At 35.6% G+C, this 19,298-nt stretch overlaps 1 protein-coding gene across 4 annotated transcripts; it reads right to left on the bottom strand.

Annotated features, from left to right (window-relative positions):
• Nucleotides 1-4,100: 4,100 nt before the first annotated feature.
• On the bottom strand, nt 4,101-18,364 carry LOC127968721 (disintegrin and metalloproteinase domain-containing protein 22). 4 transcript variants are annotated; one of them, XM_052570061.1, is made up of 9 exons: nt 18,027-18,360; nt 17,560-17,729; nt 17,276-17,350; nt 12,157-12,233; nt 11,806-11,872; nt 10,671-10,753; nt 8,567-8,630; nt 5,729-5,789; nt 4,101-4,597 (listed from the first exon to the last, which is right to left on the bottom strand). In XM_052570061.1, the coding sequence occupies exons 1-9, from the start codon at nt 18,085-18,087 to the stop codon at nt 4,461-4,463; spliced, it is 795 nt and encodes a 264-aa protein (XP_052426021.1). In that variant the 5' UTR covers nt 18,088-18,360; the 3' UTR covers nt 4,101-4,460. The 4 variants fall into 4 exon arrangements, with proteins under 4 accessions (XP_052426021.1, XP_052426022.1, XP_052426024.1 ...); XM_052570062.1 differs by lacking the exon at nt 17,276-17,350 and having other exon boundaries at nt 18,027-18,353; XM_052570064.1 differs by lacking the exons at nt 4,101-4,597; nt 5,729-5,789 and adding an exon at nt 6,591-7,996 and having other exon boundaries at nt 18,027-18,364.
• Between the last annotated feature and the right edge of the window lie 934 nt (nt 18,365-19,298).

The following is a 19,298-nucleotide window of genomic DNA, read 5'->3' as shown; positions in this document are numbered from 1 at the left end:
CACAGCCCTAGAATGGACTGGAAATGAACAGAAAATAATTGGCGGCCCACCTGCAATACCACCGCGGACCACAGGTTGAAAACCACTGTACTAGATTAAATTACCTTATTCAATTTTACTCAAGTGAAAGTACAAAAGTACAACATTTTTTATGTACTTAAGTAAGAAAGTACCGAAAGATAGATTTTGCAATTTTACATAGGCTCCTTAATATACTTTTATATTAGCACATATTTTTTTTATAATCCTACTGCTCAAAATAAACACTATATGGAGTCAAGATATATTTTTGTTGTTGATATGGACTACGTTGATAAGAGAAATGTTCACTGTGAAGCTTACACTGTGATGAACCTGAGAGAAAACAGAGTTGACCATCTGATTTTCACCAGTAAGAAAAAAAGTGTTGTTTTGCAGAACATCACAGTTATATATGACATGAGAATAAGGCCTGAAGAAGAACATTTTAAAGAAAATATAATTTTATTTTCACAATGATTTTTTCCTTCTCAAACCTTGTCTGTGGTGTAAAGACACCCCTGGTCAAATGCCAGAGGGCATCACTTCCCGCTTTGATAATTACTATACATTAGTTACCATGTTCTAAACATAACATCCTTTCATATCCTAAACATCAGATCTAATCTTTCTAGTTGGTTGAATAAAAACATTTGGACTTTATTAAAAAAAAAAAATACCCCTTAGCACCAGCAAACTTGTTGGCTAGACAGTTAGCATCAGCTAACAATATTTACTTATTTCCAGTCTGGTTATGAGTAAACATATATATCTGTCTACTTGGATAACGTTAGTTAATCCATACAATAATTGTATTTTTGTGTAAGGTTTTTTTTTTTTTTTTTTTTTTTTACCTAAAACATAGAGACACTAATTTATGTGTCTGCATTCAAGCACTTCAGTGGGCTTAAATAGATCACACTTTACAGCAGATTTAGTCATAAATGACAGTTATGACCTAAATATGATTTTCAGTTACAATAATTAATCCTAATTTTCGACATTAATAACTTTCTTTTAACGGCATCAGACGTGCGCATGCTCACAAGAACTCCCGGTTGCTTTGGAATTTAGTGACGTAAAAGTAAAAGTTACAAAGTAAAAGGACACATGGAAGAGAGTTGTTGTCATAGGGGTATATTTCTAAAATTGAAGTGAAGTTCCCAGTCCCCCCCCCCCCCCCCAACTTTCTCCACCCACATTTTGACATTCATTCAGCTGCTGTGTTTTATTTGCTGTTGTGTGACTCTCCTTTTCCCAATCTCTACCCTCCCACCTTTCCACAGCTTGACACATCTCTTTTTGATGTAAACAATTTTTGTTAACATAGGATGATTTCACAAACCTTTCACAAGCTAGTCTCACCCTCAACCCACTGTCTGTTCGAGGGGTCTCTTATATATAAAACCGACTCGACTCAAACCAAACCATTAATTGGCTGTTTTTACAAATATTTATATTTCTATCTTTATCATTGCCAGATTTTCTTGTGCATTTTCTTGCTTTCTCACCTGTTTTTATCTTAGTAAACACTAGTTCTGTCATGTCTGAGTTGTGTTTTGTCTTGTTTAGTGCTCTGCCCAGTCCTTTTATGGATATAATTTTGCTATACAGAATTCTGACATTATATTTTGGGTGGAGATGGTTTTAGCTAGCTTCAGTAATTTCAGTCTCTCTCAAATTAATTTTAATATGTTTAGCGTATTTTGGCTCAGTGCAGTATAACAGCACTTGTCAGTGTCTAAATGTTTGAGATTACCAATCAAAACAAAGAATGTGATGGTTAAATGTTCACAGAAACTGAGCAGGAATTGCACTGAGGCACTTCTTATAGTTAAATAATGTAAGATAAGATGTAAGCAACTGAGGATGAAAGCTGAATCCAGCAATATTTATTTGCTGACTGTTTACTACATAAAATGTTGCCATTTTGAATGGCTACATTATTCTTCACACCATGTAATTGCTAATTGTGAACGTAATGGGAAAAGACAAAGAAACATTAACAGTTGTATTCAGTATGGTAAAAGATAATGTTTGAATGTGTGCATATTGTGAATGTTACCTGGTTTTCTTGGTAGACTTTCAGTAATTTTATTTAGAAAATGATTCAGTGATAAAACTTAAAGTGGCAGAGTTATCATTTTTAGGATCGAACAAGAAAAGAATTGTGGCTTTCACATAAGTGTGTTTTATGGTTATGTGGTTAGGACAGTTTCATATATACATAATTGGAATTAGTTCATGAGTATTATTCTACAATAAGCAAGTGCTCTTTAATTATTTACAACTTTAATTATACAGTATATTTTCTTTCAGAAAAGATGAGGGTTGATGAAATGCAACCATTTTATTTTGGGATTTCCCTGGTCAGGTCTGTCCTAAAAAAGAAAGCAGCCAGTTAAGATAAATAACTCACCCAAAATGAAAACTGTGCCATTGTTTACTCACACTTACACCATTCTAAACTTAAGTGGTCAACATTTGTTGTAAATAATTACTTTAGAATTTTGTTCCACAATTTAAGCTGTACTCGATAAAATGACAAGAGATCAGGGCTGTCATTCATTATGAAATGAGCTATACTTCTTACAACAACATTCACAAAACAAATGCTTTATAGAAGTCACAGAGAATTTTGCGACAGGTAGCATTCATTTGCAATAAAAATAAAAATAAATCACTAAAACTGAAAGCAATAAATATATTTAAATCTAAACTGTGACTTTGGTAATCTTGTTTTTTTTTCTGATATTTTGTTTCGGCTAGTAGAAGTTCTAAATGGCTGGTCACCTAACAATTTAGAAGACAAATTGACTTTTGAGTGAAAACATTTAATTTAAAAACCTGCCTGTCATTGCATGTACTGTTGAGTCAACAACTAATACCCCCACATCACTGTTATGTGAGCCGGATCAATTACTGATGTAATCAACTAATGGTATAATTACTGATGTTTAACTTCCCGCTGTTCAGAAAAAGACATCAGAAATATCCCTCCCCTTTATGGAACCCTTGTTCAGTTAGTTGGAGTAAATGGAGCACTTGTAGTTATTGAGTTCGCAAAATCCACTGGCATCATAGGATCATATACTCCAGGATACTGGGCTCATTTAAAGTTGGAGTGACTGTTAAACATATCTGAACATGTTTTTATTGACCAAAGATGCACAGACAATTCAGTCTGATATGGTGAAAAAAGAATAATTTAAAAAGAACAAACTGGATTATCTCATTTTAGTTATCACTGTCTTCTTCTATCTTCTTAGTCATCACTTCTGGTCAAATGTTTCGATTCATTAAGATTTGTGTGTGTGTTTGATATCTTGAAATCTCACAAAACTTGTCAAAAATACAGTAAAACAGTAATATGATAAAATATTATTACAATTTAAAAACATTTTTTTTTTTTATTATATTTTAAAAAGCAATGTAGTCCTGTGATGGCTAAATTTTCAGAAGTTATTTACAGTCTTTAGTCTTCTTGAGCTTGGTGCTCAAGAAACACATTTTAATATAACCAGTTTTGAAAACTTTTGAAAAGTTTGAAAAGGATCTTCAATTGCTTTTGCTTTTGTGATACACCACCATTCAGAAGTTTGGGGTAAGTAAAAGAAATTCATATTTTTTATTCAGTTTCTACAAAGGTATAACTTCACAACTGTTTTCAACATTTATGATAATAAAAAATAAAAAAAAATTCTTAAGTAGCAAATCTGCATATTAAAATGATTTCAGTATCACTTGACACTGAAGACTGGAGCTATGGCTGCTGAAAATACAGCTTTGTTTACACAAGAATAAATTACATTTTTTAAAAGAATACACTTATTTTAAATTGTAATAATATGTCACAACATTCCTAGTTTTCCTATTCAACTTTTGAGGCAGTAGTGAAAGTGAAAGACACCTAATACAAATTGAGATTAACCTATGATATAAGCTCAGTTAGGAATTCTTGGGCCCGATACAAAAGCTTTACCACGCTTTTGCTCAAACTGATTTCTAGGTGCCCTTTTTGGAAGCTTGTTGTGCATGACTAATCCTCAAGATAATAAAATGAGTGAGTGAGTGAGTGAGTGAGTGAAGTGACATTCAGCCAAGTATGGTGACCCATACTCAGAATTTGTGCTCTGCATTTAACCCATCCGAAATGCACACACACAGAGCAGTGAACACACACACACACACACACACTGTGAGCACACACCCGGAGCAGTGGGCAGCCATTTATGCTGCGGCGCCCGGGGAGCAGTTGGGGGTTCGATGCCTTGCTCAAGGGCACCTAAGTCGTGGTATTGAAGGTGGAGAGAGAGCTGTACATGCACTCCCCCACCCACAATTCTGTCTGGCCCGAGACTAGAACCCACAACCCTTCGATTGGGAGTCCAACCCTCTAACCATTAGGCCACGACTTCCCCAAGTAAAAAATAAAAAATTGATCACCTGATGTAAACAATAAAAACTTTCACCTGTCTTTTTGCCCGTCTCAGCCCATCTGTGAGCTCCGGCTCATTCGTTTCCATAGAAACGGGATAGTCAGTGTTAATGTCAGAGTCACTGCTGTTCCTGGTGCTTCCTGGAAGAGAAGCAGTAGCCATACACGGATGAAAACCATCCCGAACAAAAATTTCCCACACGTCAGCTTTCAGTGGATCAATAAAGAAGTCTATTACTGAAAATTATCCATGCAGAAAATCAATATGCAGCAGATGGAGGAAGAGAGAAATCGGGAAGTAAAAGCAGAAATGGTCTGAATGAAAAAGAAAACCACCTGAGTATAGATCATACAGGACAGAGACTGCATATGTCTTACTGTATTAAAGGAAGAGTTCACTTGAAAATAAAAACATTCTTTTTACGGTCAAGACATTTAATAAAAAGAAAAAAAAAAGTGGTCTCTAATTTGTTAACTAGCCTTCTACCACGTTACAATCCATCACGCACCCTAAGGTCACAAAACGCTGGACTTTTGGTCGTTCCTAGGATAGCAAAGTCCACTAAAGGAGGTAGAGCTTTCTCACATTTGGCTCCCAAACTCTGGAATAGCCTTCCTGATAATGTTCGGGGTTCAGACACACTCTCTCTGTTTAAATCTAGATTAAAAACACATCTCTTTCGCCAAGCATTCGAATAATGTTTCTTTTTAATTGTGAGTGTAGTTGCATCTGTTCAAAGTTGCATTTTTATTCATTAGCTTGGGTTAAACTAATTTTACTTTGTTGGATCAGCAGCTATGCTAATGATGTCTGTATTTTGTTTCTATGTTTCGCCACGGGATTTACATCCCGTGGTAACTAGGATTTAAACAAGCTCCAGTCTGGATCCAGAACACCTGAGAAGAGATGATGCTAACCTTGAATCAACAAACAGAACTAACAATAATTGCTAAATGTGTGACTGAATCATATAATAACTTAATAATATTGATAGTTCATCGTCTAGCTGACTACGTCTTGTATTATTATTATTATTTTTTCTAAAATCCTGTCAAATGTGCACAAACTACTAGCTACTACTAAATATTGTAGAAACATAATTTTCTGTAAAGTTGCTTTGTAACGATTTATTTTGTAAAAAGCGCTATACAAATAAACTTGAATTGAATTGAATTGAATTGTTCAATCATTCTTTTCATGAGACTGTCATTTTGAAATGACATGATGGTCAATTTACAATATTTATCAAATGAGAGGAATCTATATTTTACCTGAGGAATGTGGCCTCAACCGGATGTCTGCCATTCTGTATACAACATGAGTATTTGCATCCTGTGTAACAGAATAATGGAAGTCATGTTAGTCTGACATAAAGATCAGAAAGTGCATCACACGCAATTACATATGAAACCATCATTAATATTGTAGCATGTTTAACATGACATTATAGGCAAATGATGGGTTATTCTAGTAAGATTTCAAATAGCTGCCATCCACCATTACTAGTGTCCAAGCAGTTTAGTAAAGTCAAATAATAAAACCGCAAAAAATAAATAAATAAATTTAAACGCACAGTTTAAAGGTTTATTGATTTATTGAAGTTATAGCGCCCCCTGGCATCGGGAATGGGTGAAATTTGAAATTCTTCATGCAGAAGTGAAGTTGCTTACACACAGCCAGTATTAATTAGTCCATATGGGTCACAACCAAATACATAATTTGACTTATAAAAATGGGTAACTTTTCGCAAATTTTTGTCATACAAGTCAATTGTCATATGAATTAGACAGCTTTTTTTTTTCAGAAATGTAAAACAACATGACCTATGGATCTGAGATTCAGAGGAGGGGAATTCCATAATATTCAGCAACTCACAAATAAATGTATTAGCTGCTGGATTAGGATATAAGCATGTCATCTGACATAGAAAACGTATGTAAATTTCAGCCTCTTTGTTCAAATAATTAGTGTTTTTGTTGTTGCTGTGACGCACCTTTAAAGAAATGTGTTTTAGAAATCAGAATCTATGTTAGGAGAAGGTGTTCTGTGTTTCAGAATCTCCTAGTGTCTATGAGTATCAAGTTTCATTAAATAAGGATTTATTCAAGAATATCAGGACATTTAAGGCCCATATTTTGAAATATACTTTATTTATTTTTTAAAGCAGGCTGTACTGAAGAAAGAGGTCATACAAAATGTATTTCCACATATAAAGCACCAGCTGTTATTTGATCAGCAATAATTTTTACATGCCTTTTCAAACAAATATATTTTTCTTTTTTTCTTTTGAGAAAAGTAGGCCACACCCTTAACTAGCTCTGAGGAAGTCATCCAGAAAATTCATGCTGTAAGGCCTGTTGTTTGGTACATATATTTTGGCACCAAGATTGTATGAAAATTGTGTTGATAATTATGAAAATCTGCTCATCTATGGCTGAACTGTCTCCTGTTGTTGGGTAACATTTTCTTGCAGATGAAACGCTCACTGATGTACTGGGCTCTGCATTGTAAGGCTATTACACAACAATCCATTATTAATCTCCCATCTACCCAGACAGAAAGAGACACTTTACATGTGGCTTTAAATACTTTATGAAAATGACCCATTTAAGAAAAGCGAAAGAGGAGTGAAGAGAGAGTGAATAAGAAACAGATAACACATACAGATAAACGAGGTGAAAAAAAAAACCCAGAACAAAAGATACTTTAATCAATGGAAGGGAGAGTAAATACTTCTGCATTTTATCATCTGAACACCTTCGGCATGCTACTGTCAATGCATCATGACTCGTGTCACGGTAATTCTAAGGTAATTCAATTTATGCAAATAAAAGACATCAAAATGATTCATGTTCAACAATGCTTAAAATAAATTTGGTTACTTTTGCAGCAGCTCTGTTTGTCTTTGAACAAACTCTTCCAACATAAATTTTTGTAGACCAAAACTGGAAAACAAGTTCATTTTCCCGTTCCATCATCATACAGTCAATGGGTTTTTGGTTAAATGTCTGAAATAAGGTAAAGCTCAGGATCTTTTGATATTTAATCAATACCACAAAATAAGTATTTTAAATTACGTAATATATATATAAAAGTTGTCAGAAGCCTAGTGATGGTGATGTTGAAATCATATGACTATGGTGTAGTTTGTTTATAGCCTGCATTTAGTAATTTTCCATAAAAATGTTTTAAATTGTTTTTCTGATTATCATCATTAAGAGAATCATACACTTGGTCACAGAGTTTATTTTCTGCAATAATCCAAAGGCCAGAGTTAAAATAATACTGGGTTTTTGTTGAGGGAACCAGGGGAATGCTAACTTCCAGGTTGCCCTACAAAAATTCAACTTTGCAGTGCTCTTTATTGCTCCATCTTGAAAAAGTAGTCCTGCCTAAAAACAACAATTCAAACAGCATCACAGCTGAAAGGCCAAACAGATAATTAAACAAGGGTGTTTTAACCAAAATACAAGCGTCACATCTCTGCTCATATACCGTCCACCTGATATGCCTGCTAGTCTTCCAACACAAAAGCATCACTGTTAATGAGAGAGACAAATGGAATTATATTTTCTGGTAATTTAACACAATCCACAGATGCTGTTGACAGAGTTTAATCCACTGTTAACCCAGAATAGTCTTGTGTTAGTCATGATAAACTGAGAAATATGTTCTTTGTACTTTTAATATCTAAATGAAATGGTACTAATTAATAACTTTTCTTGAAAATAATGTCAGATATTTCTTATTGTTCTAAAACAAGGCAATCTTCATTTTATATCAAATTTCTTGACAGACTTTGATATTTAATAATGCAGTGCTACTCTAATATCATGCATAAGCTGCTCTGTCTCATATTTTCTCACTTGACATCTCTCCTTCTGCTCTTCACCTCCGTCACACATACAGACGTCTGTTGTTTCACCTGTCAGTCAACCACAGTAATGCGTATTTCTGTGCATGTGGCTAATATTCAGTGCTCTGCTGTCTCTTCTGTCTTGGGATTGTGTATCTACTCGTGATTTTTTCCAGACTGCAACAGGCAGATAGAGTGACAATTATCCTCAAGAGAAAGTTGAGAGAGATGAATATTTCAGCTGCATACTGACCTGATCACTGCTGTTGTGCAAGGGCTCAATGCCGTATGAAAAGTTGCCATCTGAGAACATCCCTCTGAAGACACACCAACATCACAAACGTGAGACACTCCAATGACAACAACCCTAACACATCTTAAAAATGCAGACTTGAAAGGAATTTATTAGGTAAAACTTTACAATAAGGCTATTTTTTTTTAAGTCACTTAACTGTATTAATCAACATGAACTAACAGAGTATTTGAAGGTGTCCTTGTAACAATGTAATTATACGTTTAAGTACTGAGTAATATTAAGTAACTACATGTTTTTACTAGATTGTTAGGGGCTAGGATTAGGATTTTGCTTAGGGATACTTGCATGTAATTATTCATAATTTTTTTATTTTATTTAAATTTTTATAAAAGTAAGTACATGTAACGTGTAACAAGGGCACCTTAAAATAAAGTGCTAGTATTTTTTTTTTAAATCTCATTAAATTTTAATTTCAACAGTTACTAATATATTATTATTATAAAAATATCTGTTAACATTATTTTAAAGACCTTGAGTGCAATTTTTTTTCAATCCAACTGAATATATATATATATATATTATATATATATATATATATATATATATATATATATATATATATATATATATATATATATATATATGGTGAGATTTATTCAATAGGTGAATTTATCAAATTTTGTATCACAGGTAAATAGTGATCTATCTATTTCATTCTACTGAATACCAACTTTTTGTATAAATTATTTTTATAAACTTATAGAGTTTTTATTATTAATATTATTTAAATATTTGCCTTTAATTGTGGGCAATCATTTTTATTTTATTTTATATTTTTGTGCTACGGCAACTAATTTAGCAAATATTACCTAAGCTGCTTTTCCACCAAAATTAAATGGAACAATTTGTCCCAGAACATTTTTCCCCCCAGACCTGTTGCTGTCTGTGTTTACATCAGGGTCTAAAGCACATAGAAGATTAGGGAAATAGTCTGGTGATGTAGGTCAGCACGCGTTTCTCATTACCAAGTACACAAATTTCGGACTTGCATCCTCGGTTTGGACTTCGCAAATGTTGACTCAGGAGTGTGAACTTCCACGGATGGGACAACTGATAACATCAGTCAGCTCGCCCTAGCTACTGCAATTTTTTTCTCTCTCTGTATTTACAGTGAGACGAAATATGATATCAAACACCACTGCCTCTTTTTGTTTTCATTTAAATATATAATAAGCTTCAGAAATTTAGTTCAGTGAACGTCCACACATTACAATGAAACAAAAATATTATATCAAACAATACTGCCCCTTTTCATTTTCATTTTAACATACTAAAATAATAAAGACCAAAGATTACCTGTTAGATTTACCCAAAAAGAATCTTATATTTAACCATAAGAGCCAGCGGGAAATGTCAGAAGGACTAGCCAAGTTGTGGCTGCTCTCGTCTGGAAACATGAGCTGATCGCCTGGAGCTCACGTCTCCGAAATGGGTGAAGCACATTTTCAAATAAGAGCTGCCTTTATAAATAAGTTGCAGATTTGAGTTTTAAACTACTACATTCTCGCCTGAAACTACATTTCATGACACAATAACAGTAATATTTTGAAAAGTATGCGAATAAATGGTGGTTGAACTGGGGTTGAAATAGAATGCTGCGTGAACTCAACCAATCAGCATGTTCGGTGCCCTAGTCCCGCCCACGAAAGTTCTGGACCTTTGAAAAAGTACTTACTCATATGGACTTTCTGAGGGGCACATTTTTACCCAGAACTTTACTTAGATCCTGGTTCACAGTTGGAAACACACCGAGTACCGGCCCAAAGTCCCTAGTTCCTAGGGAAGTTAATGCGGTGAAAACGGGCTTAATATCTAAATTTGTTCCAATTTAAAAGTAAATGCACACTGATCTTAAGATGGGGCATCTTCCCTAATCATACTCTTCATGCGCATAACGCACAGTTTTCCAAAAATGTCCAAACAGACTTTTTGATATTAATGTCACCGAAGTGCAATTGCTGGAAACAAATGTAAAACAATTGAGAATATTGAGTGTGTTTGTTCTTTGCACTATTGAAGCAGATAAAGTGTTGCTGCTTACTGTAGGCCATGACAGGTGGAGAGAGCTGCCCATGACCTCTGAACTCCTCTCACGTGACCGTGATAGTAACAGTGCTCTCCTCCCTGAAATCTCACACACATTCACAATCACACACTGTATGGAAGTAAAATGATTACACAGTGAACAGCCCTCAAATATGACAGTAACCACAGCAACATCCCCAATTAAAATTCATCAGATCACTTTTCCAATGTCCATCAAACGCTTTCAGCATGCCTTTCCTCCTGTCTGGTGTGAAATGTGTCCCCCCTCAAATCTGATATTTTGGTTTCCATTGCTCTATTTCTATTTCACTCTATTGGTGAATATGTTGAACTGATCACTTAATAAAGCAACGGCAACGTTCTTTCGGTAAGACACAGGATTTGAGGAATCAATCATCATTTCTGCAGCACAAAACAAATTTAAGAGCCGTGGGTTCTGTAAGCGGACGCCCACACACTTGAATGCGTAGGAGACGTTTATTTCAGTGGTGGGATCAGCGTATATGAGGTGGATTTACAAATGTTGCTGGGATTCATTCTACCAGTCTGGCTGTAGTTTTCTGCACTGCAGTCCTGGTTTCTGTGTCTCTGCTACAGTGTAGTTGCTTAATGACTTCAGCTTCTCCACTCAATGCTTCATTCTTCCTGTGTGTCTGCGTGTGTGTGTGTGTGTGTCTCTCTCTCTCTCTCTCTGACTCAGGTTGGACAAAGTGGACTAGAAATGTCTATAAGCAGTTGTCATAGCAACAACGTTGCGATTGGTCAAACATGGCTGATTCTGAAGAAGAGGGGCGGATGCTTTCCCAGACTCCTTTGCCTTGCTGCATTAAAGTCGAGTGCTAAGAGTGGGTATATTCCCAGACCCACATATGATATATCAGGAGTATACATTAAGACAGGCAGTGCACTACAGCTATTAAAGAATTTGCTTATTATATTATAAAAAAAATCATTATGATATTTGTCCTTAACAAAAACTAATAAAGCCATATTACCATGGAAATATGGCACATAATAATAGTTATATTAGCACAGCTAAGATATTATTTGATACAGGGGATCTTATATCAATCTCTAACCAAATCAATTTAAAGTGATACAAATAGAAAAGGGTATATTTTTTTCCTTACCAGACTTTGAAAAGGCCGCCCATCCTCGTCGAAGTGCCGTTCAACATAGTTAGACGACAAGAGATCACTGCAGACACACACATAAATGTCATTAGATGGAATATTTATATAGAGAGAGGGAATGAGAATATTGGTGTTTCTGCTAGTGCACTGTAAAAAATAGTTTTGGAAATTGTAAACAAATACAGGTTATGAAAATACAATTTCATTCTTCTTTAAAATAGTATGTTTATTTCAAAATGTTACTTGCCATTTCTTTGTAATTATTTGTGAAATTTCTGAGTGATAATTGTTTCAAAGTAAATCATACAGTGTGTTTTTGCTTTTTAGTAAGTGGGATTTTGAACATACTGATTGAGCTCCAGGTCTAGAACAAATGGGATTCCAAACGCCGTCACCTGGAATGAGATCTGAGCCAAATGAATGGGCTGAGAAAAAGAAGAACAGATACAGGCAGGTTGGTTACAATATGAAAACAAGCCATTCTTCATCACCATGGACTTAATAGCATCTGAACACTGGAGAACAGGACATCATCCATTTTGTCATTTTATAAGAAATTCAAACAATAAATACTGTTTTGTGGCTCTTTAATGTGTCATGACAGATCCCTGTATTTCCTCAGTTCAAGCTGCATATCAACCGATCATCTCTTTCTCTTTACTACTTACAGCATGCAATAAACATTTATTTCAACAGCAGAAAGATGCCAATAGACACCATTTTTCAAGTTTAAGTCCACCGAAGTAAAGTCCACTCTCCTATCTGATTTGTTTGTCGGACAAAATGGTGCATTGGGTCAGATTGCATATCAAACATGCTCTTTACAAAGGGTCAATTAAACAAAAACATCCTTTCACATTCAACTGCTTTTTTCAGTTAATTCCACAGCATGTGTATCTAGATATATGAACATAAAAAGATTCAACAACTGAGACCTAAAATGAACAAGTTTTACAGGCATTTGCCAAACAGAAATGGAATAACTTTTCCCTGAACAATCCAATATCAAAAGTCACAGTGAGTGTCTTCTGTGCATCTCATCCTCATGGACAGAACAAGACTTGCCAGTTCATTCTTGAGATGTTACCTCACCCTTCCACCAAGGCAATTGCAAGTTCCCAAACATTTCTGGGGGAACACGTGGTCTGTCACAGCAAGGACAATCAGCTGTCCTTCTTCCTGTCTCCCTGTAGCACTGTCTTAGGCGTATTACATTACAGACATTGCAGTTTATTTCCCTGGCCACATATGCAGTCCTTATGCTTCCCTGTAGCAAGGATATGGCATTTTCATGCAGATGAGAAGGGACCCTGGGTATCTTATTCTGATGATTTTCAGAGTCAGTAAAAAGGTCTCTTTACTGTCCTAAGTTACTGTAACTGTGACAATTGTCTACTGCTAACTGTTATTGCATATGCAATAATTGTCCATGGTTCACTAAGATCTGTAAATTTGTTTGGATTTTACTAAATTGCTTTAAAATACAGATTGCTGAAAAATGTTTTTTTTTTTTTTTAATATATATATATGACAGGGTTTCTAGGTCTGCAAAACAAAGCTAGCCTTATAGAAACTCAAAAATAGCTCAAAACTAAACCAATGACCCTATCCCAAATATCAAAACTCAAAATATGCAACTCCCACATCTATAAAATATATTTTACAATCACTGTTATGCATGTTCTGCACAATTTCACAGTCTGTTTTCATAAAAGAGCACAAAAGCTCTCTACCAGTGCCAACTCATTATCTAGCACAGTTTTATGTTGATAGAATCAATTAATCATTGTTATCATAGATTTAATTAAAAAAGCGGGTAAATATTTCAATACAAGTAACTGAGTTAAATAAAATTTTGACTCGATGCAATATGTGCAATATATGCAATATGTCATTCCTTTAAATTACAACAGTGAAATAGGGTTAAAGTGAACCATCAAATTTATTGGCAAGCATTTATGGCAAACTAAAATATACTTTAATGTAATTTCTATAGAAATTTGTCATACCTCAAAGTGCACCTATTATGGCCCTTTTACAAGATGTAATATTGGTCTTGGGTGTCCCAAGAATGTGTCTTTGAAGTTTCAGCTCAAAATACACCAAAGGTCATTAACTATAACATTTGGAAAAATTTAATTTTGGGCCATGTCTAAAAAAAAAAAATGCTGTTTTGGTGTGTATCACTTTAAGTGCAAATGAGCTTCATATTCCCACCCTGTCTTTATAATGTGAACTTGTAGTATATTATAAGATACTACAAATGCACATTCAGTACAAATAAGCACACTTTTTTGCTGCCAATATGCTAAACTAAAATAAATCTGCTCATTTGGATTCCTTATGTATAGGTTGCTTTGGATAAAAGAATCTGCTAAATTAATACATGTAAATGTAAAAACTTAAATGTAAACTCAGTACTCAACACAAATGTGGAGTTGTGTATGTACAATGTTCAAATCAGTCACTTATGATTTTTTTAAGTTTGGATGCTGCTTTAGCAGGACTTTAGCGATTTGCAGTCAATTGCCAATTTCTACTGACAGAGATCATTCTGTTGGTGGGAGATGCAGCCCCCTGATTCAAGTGGATACTACATCAAAACAAGAGTGCCTACTAGAAACCAGCAGCAACTAAATCAGCTTTCAACCAACAAAATATTTGTCTTTTTAATCTTCCATCAAAATATAATCAACTTCTAAACTGACATCATCAAACCAGTTCAAACTGTGATAGACAACACACTTCACCCTCCAAATCAAACTCCTGCCTAAAGGTTTTTATGCTTTTATGAGAAAGGACAGTTGAGTTTTTGATCTGAAAGCGGAGGGAAAGAGAGGGAATAGGTTACAGATTCAGACAGAAGTCATTGGGTCCAGTGCCTAAGGACGGTCACGTAGGGTTGTCGAGTGCTCTGCACCAGTGTCAGGTGAGGCAGCTCAAGGTTATGAGGATATAAAGTGGCCTTTGACAGACAGTTGGTATATATTGCACCCCAGGTTACAGAAGACGAACGGTGTGGGTGTGAAATGCGATCACCTTGCAATACTTGCAGTCGAAGGCACGAAAACGAATACCTGCCTCAATGGAAAAAGTGGGGAGTGCATCTGCACTCATTTATTGTACTAAATAAATCATTCAAAAACGACAGTCTCGCACTGTACAGTAAGTTAGATCAAATGCAGACAGATGAGTACAGTGTGAAACAATACTTTATGTTAAGCCAAATAATTTCTCAGGACCCCACTGTGAAGCCAATTGTACAATAACATCTGGATGACTGTATCAAGCCACTGCAACAAGTTCAGTCAAAAGATTTTCAAACAAAAACGTGAAATAACTGCTTGTCTCTGGGACATGACCCTCCAGGTGCCATATTTATCTCTAAAAGGTTCATAATAACTTAAGAGTATACAGCATATTTCAACTTCACTAATATTAAGATAAGATACAAAGTTGTCCTTTTAAGGGTACTGTCCCAGTGACAGCTGTTGTACCCCAATGTTTAAAATGAACTTTTGATTATAAAATTAAAGTACTTCATTGAATACCTAACAGTATTAATACTTTATATATATTACACACTATGTGTGTGTTGTGTGTACGTTTATACAAGTTAGCTCCAGTCCTCTAATTTGACTTAGCAAACAACGTTTCATGATTGCTGTCTTACTGGTTGTATCACTGCATTTGATTCTGTTTGTTTCATTCTGGAACACAATTTGAGTGAGAAATAGAAAATGGAGATTGTGCTATGTAGCACCTGATAGCATGGTATTCAAGTATTCCTGTCTTTTTACTCTTAACAGTTTTAATACAATTAAATGTGAAGCTTTCAATCATTTTTATTCTTTTCTCTTTTTTTTCGGATGGAATGAAGTGTAGTTGTATAGTAAATTGTTGTATGCTGACCTGCTTTCCTGATTGCTCAAGACAAATTTGCCCTATAGTGAGACAATAATCTCACTATTCTTGCCTAGAACTGGAAAACCCGGGAGTGATTAGTGAATTCTTCAAACAATCCTTTTGTTGTCTAATCTGTACAGTGGGTTTATTGAAGCTTCAGCTAGTCTGGCATTAGCATTCAATGCCATGTCATATTTTGGTGGTAGCCCTTTGGTACTGTATCATATGATGTTCAGTAGGTAATACCCTGCCTTCTTCTGGAACTATTTTTGTTGGTGGATCAAAAAATGTTGAGAAGCTAAGATGTAAGGTAGATGTAAGGTATTTGACATTAACCTATATTTATAGAATCTCTGTATAAATCATCATTTACTCTCATGCTATTCTAAACCAATAAGTCTCTTGTTCATCTTCAAATTGCAAATGAAGATAGTTTTAATTATACCAGATTTCTGTCCCTCAATTAAAAGTCTATGCAACCAAAGCTTTGATGATTCAAAAGTCAATAAAAACACTGTAAACGTAATCCATATGAATCAAGTTATTTAATCCAAGTCTTCAATCACTTCATATGATGATTTATTTTAGGCTTTGCCTCACATATAAAACATTGATCAACGCACAAACATAGAACCCATCAAATATGTTAAATGGAATGGAAAGCAAGTAGGAGGCCTTTACTGTGGTGAATTTGTGGCGATGTGGTTGTATGGACTTTTAATGGATGGACAGAAACCTCTCTGGATTCAAGATGAAGTAAACAATGACAGAATTTTTGGGGTGAACTAACCCTCTACAGATTCAACACTGAGACAGACCTGAAGTAACTCTTCCCCGAACTGTTAAATATTCCACCCTCCTCTACAGCAAGAAGCCAATATTACATTAAAGTATACATTTACAAGTAGAACCTTTAATATGCACTTCCCCTCTGAAAAGGGTTCAGTGTCAATTCTCTCTCAGCTCTATAGCTTTAGACAGATGGGGTTTGGAAAACAATGGCCAATATTGTTATTCAAGGCCAGAAGTGCATGATATGGGGAGTCAAATGCAATGATTTATGAGATTAAAAAAAGAATAATAATCAGAATATCAGAGAGAGCTATAGGTAGGTTATCCCATTTTATATATTTAGTGCTAATCTTGGGATTAAATGCCATAGTATTTGGAAGATCTGCGATTTTTGTACATGTGGAACCTTGGAATGCATCCGATGCAGGCCCAGATGGAAAGCTGAGCAAAGATCTGAGAATATTATACTGTTTTTGGCAGCCAGATACATCAAAAAACTAAAATATTTAATTAAAACACACTAAAAGTCTCAAAACTTGAAAAAAAAAAAAAAAACATGAAAAAGCATTTAAAACCCATTGAACATGCGGATGGTGGTCTGCATGTGAATGGAAAAATGTCAAAAGCATAGAAAAATTTGCACTTTTCTATCCCCAGAGGCCACGAAAGTGGATATATTCATAAATGGCAATACATAAAGGAATAATTAAATAAATAAGGCAGCTATTGTTGTAGATCACATGACAATACTAAAATTATGTATAATTACCCTAACACTCAAGAAGTTTTCATCAGATGCAGTAGGCCTAATACTCGTACAGAAATTCAGACTCGGCAGGTATAGCTTGAAGGGAGGGGATGGAAAATAGAAGAGTTTGGTGACCTCAGCCAAAGAGTAAAGTGATTTCAGGGAGGGAGCAAGTTAGGCTATTATATTATGATAAAAGTTGATGCTTGTTTTTCATATGTATCGTTCATTATAAGATCAGGAACGTGCATTAAGAAAGTAAAAGCGGTCGATTTGATTTTATGTTTCAGCGGAGAGACACTCACATGCGCTCCATCAGCATCAATCTTTACTAGAGTACCCAAGTGCCCGTGTGGCAGCTCCTCCTCCGCGTCAGACCGCTGCAGCAGCCGCTGAGGCTGCGTGAGCTCCTCCGAATACGCGTTCTGTTCGCTTCCCCGTTCCGCTCCGTCCCGCTTGATGCTGCTGCCCCAGCCTTTCAATATAGGATACATTCATTAAAACTGTAAGACAATCTTCAAAGCCATGATTCTATGTTTTAGTAACTCCTATTTGTTTACAGCTGCTACATTCTATCTAGCCTGCGGCATCACTGCGTATTCTGTCGCGACGCTGAAAATTCACAGCCGCCCGTGACAGAAAACGGGGCCATCCGTAAAACGAAGAAATCGTTGCACCTGTTAGCGCACAATATACATAAATAGCTACACCGATGGAGCTTGTACTAGGCTAATATCACGAAGCCGCTTTCAACGCGGCGTCCGTCGCTCACCTGTCACGGCGAGTCGCGCGGTGACCGCAGCCCACAGGAGGAGGCAGCGCGTCGCCAACATGATCACATACTCCTGCGGCTTCAACCAGAGCGAAACGATGCGAAACGCTACATTTACCGCCTCATCCCGTTCCGTGGCGATGCTGAAGTCACGAGGAAGACGTTAAGGGTATCCGTGGAAAACAAACAGACTCTTGATGGCAAAGACTTCAGGAAAGTATCCGCTTGCGCGAGGCGCCGTGATGTCTGCTTAAATGGCTAGTGTTGCTGTCGGTCAGAGATTGCGGGTGGAATTCATGTTGGGATTGAAACGCTCCTTCTGCGGGACTCTCACCCGCACCTCCTCCCACTCTCCTCTCTTCTCCTCCCCTTCACTTCACACCGCACACATGCAACATCAGAAATTCCACTTCTATAACCTGGAACAAATAATACGCTTAAAAAAAGAAAATAAATATTACAATGCGCAATATTTACATAAAACGCTTTAGGCTATAGCTGCAGTAGCCTAATTACAATTAAAAAGTATTATTTCAAATAAAATATAAGCCGATTGTGCTGATTTTTTTTTTTTTTTTTTTGTGCTTTGATTTCAGGCATGATTTTGTAAGTGGTTTAAAAGTGAGATATACGTCAGTTACAGTATGTCCTGGAGAGAGAACCCGGCGTCATCTGAGAAATAAAAGCATATCAAATATTCCCGTCCTCAGCAATATCTCTTCATGTCTGAGGACTAAATCGATCTATACTAATCTTTAGTTACTCATAAAACCACCACGATTTACTTTAAGCTCGAAGGCATTCATAACCATATACAGCAAACAGCACGTGGCACACTATTCAGGGAACACAGCAAAGAAATCTAGCCTATCTGATGGAAGAGAAATGGCTGATGTAGCTTTTTATTTTATTTTTTAAATCAGAACTATGGGCAAACGGATTAATAGCTACTTAAATATGTGTTAAATACATTTGAAAGCTATAGTTTGTGAATGAGTATGCAGTATGGATGCCATTTTAAAAATATAGCATTGTATTTTCAAGTTGTGAAAGGTATCCAGTTAGAAAAATATTTTACAGTAACTGTTCATTGTCCGATCAAACGGAGTCAAAAAAGTAATGTTTAAACAACTTGTTGGTTGCTTCCCAATCATTCATCACATTGGAAATCGAAGGTCAAAAAAGTGCATTTCATTGTGATAGGCTACAGCATCTCAAAAAAGTATTGGATGACATGGTAATCAAATTAATTTTAAAGAATATCATATCACA

The sequence above is a fragment of the Carassius gibelio genome, chromosome B12 (genome assembly GCF_023724105.1).
Source record: "Carassius gibelio isolate Cgi1373 ecotype wild population from Czech Republic chromosome B12, carGib1.2-hapl.c, whole genome shotgun sequence".
Classification (NCBI taxonomy): Eukaryota; Metazoa; Chordata; class Actinopteri; order Cypriniformes; family Cyprinidae; genus Carassius; species Carassius gibelio.
The sequence above is the reverse complement of the archived record's forward strand: the minus strand, read 5'-3'. Positions and strand labels throughout refer to the sequence as shown.

Excerpts from the sequence above, each read along its gene's own strand:
- LOC127968721 (XM_052570061.1), bottom strand. The coding sequence starts at position 18,087 with ATGTTGGCGACGCGCTGCCTCCTCCTGTGGGCTGCGGTCACCGCGCGA. Across the intron at positions 17,730-18,026 it reads CGCGCGACTCGCCGTGACAG|GCTGGGGCAGCAGCATCAAG; the intron begins GTGAGCGACGGA and ends CTATATTGAAAG. Across the intron at positions 11,873-12,156 it reads CTAGACCTGGAGCTCAATCA|TGATCTCTTGTCGTCTAACT; the intron begins GTATGTTCAAAA and ends GTGTGTCTGCAG.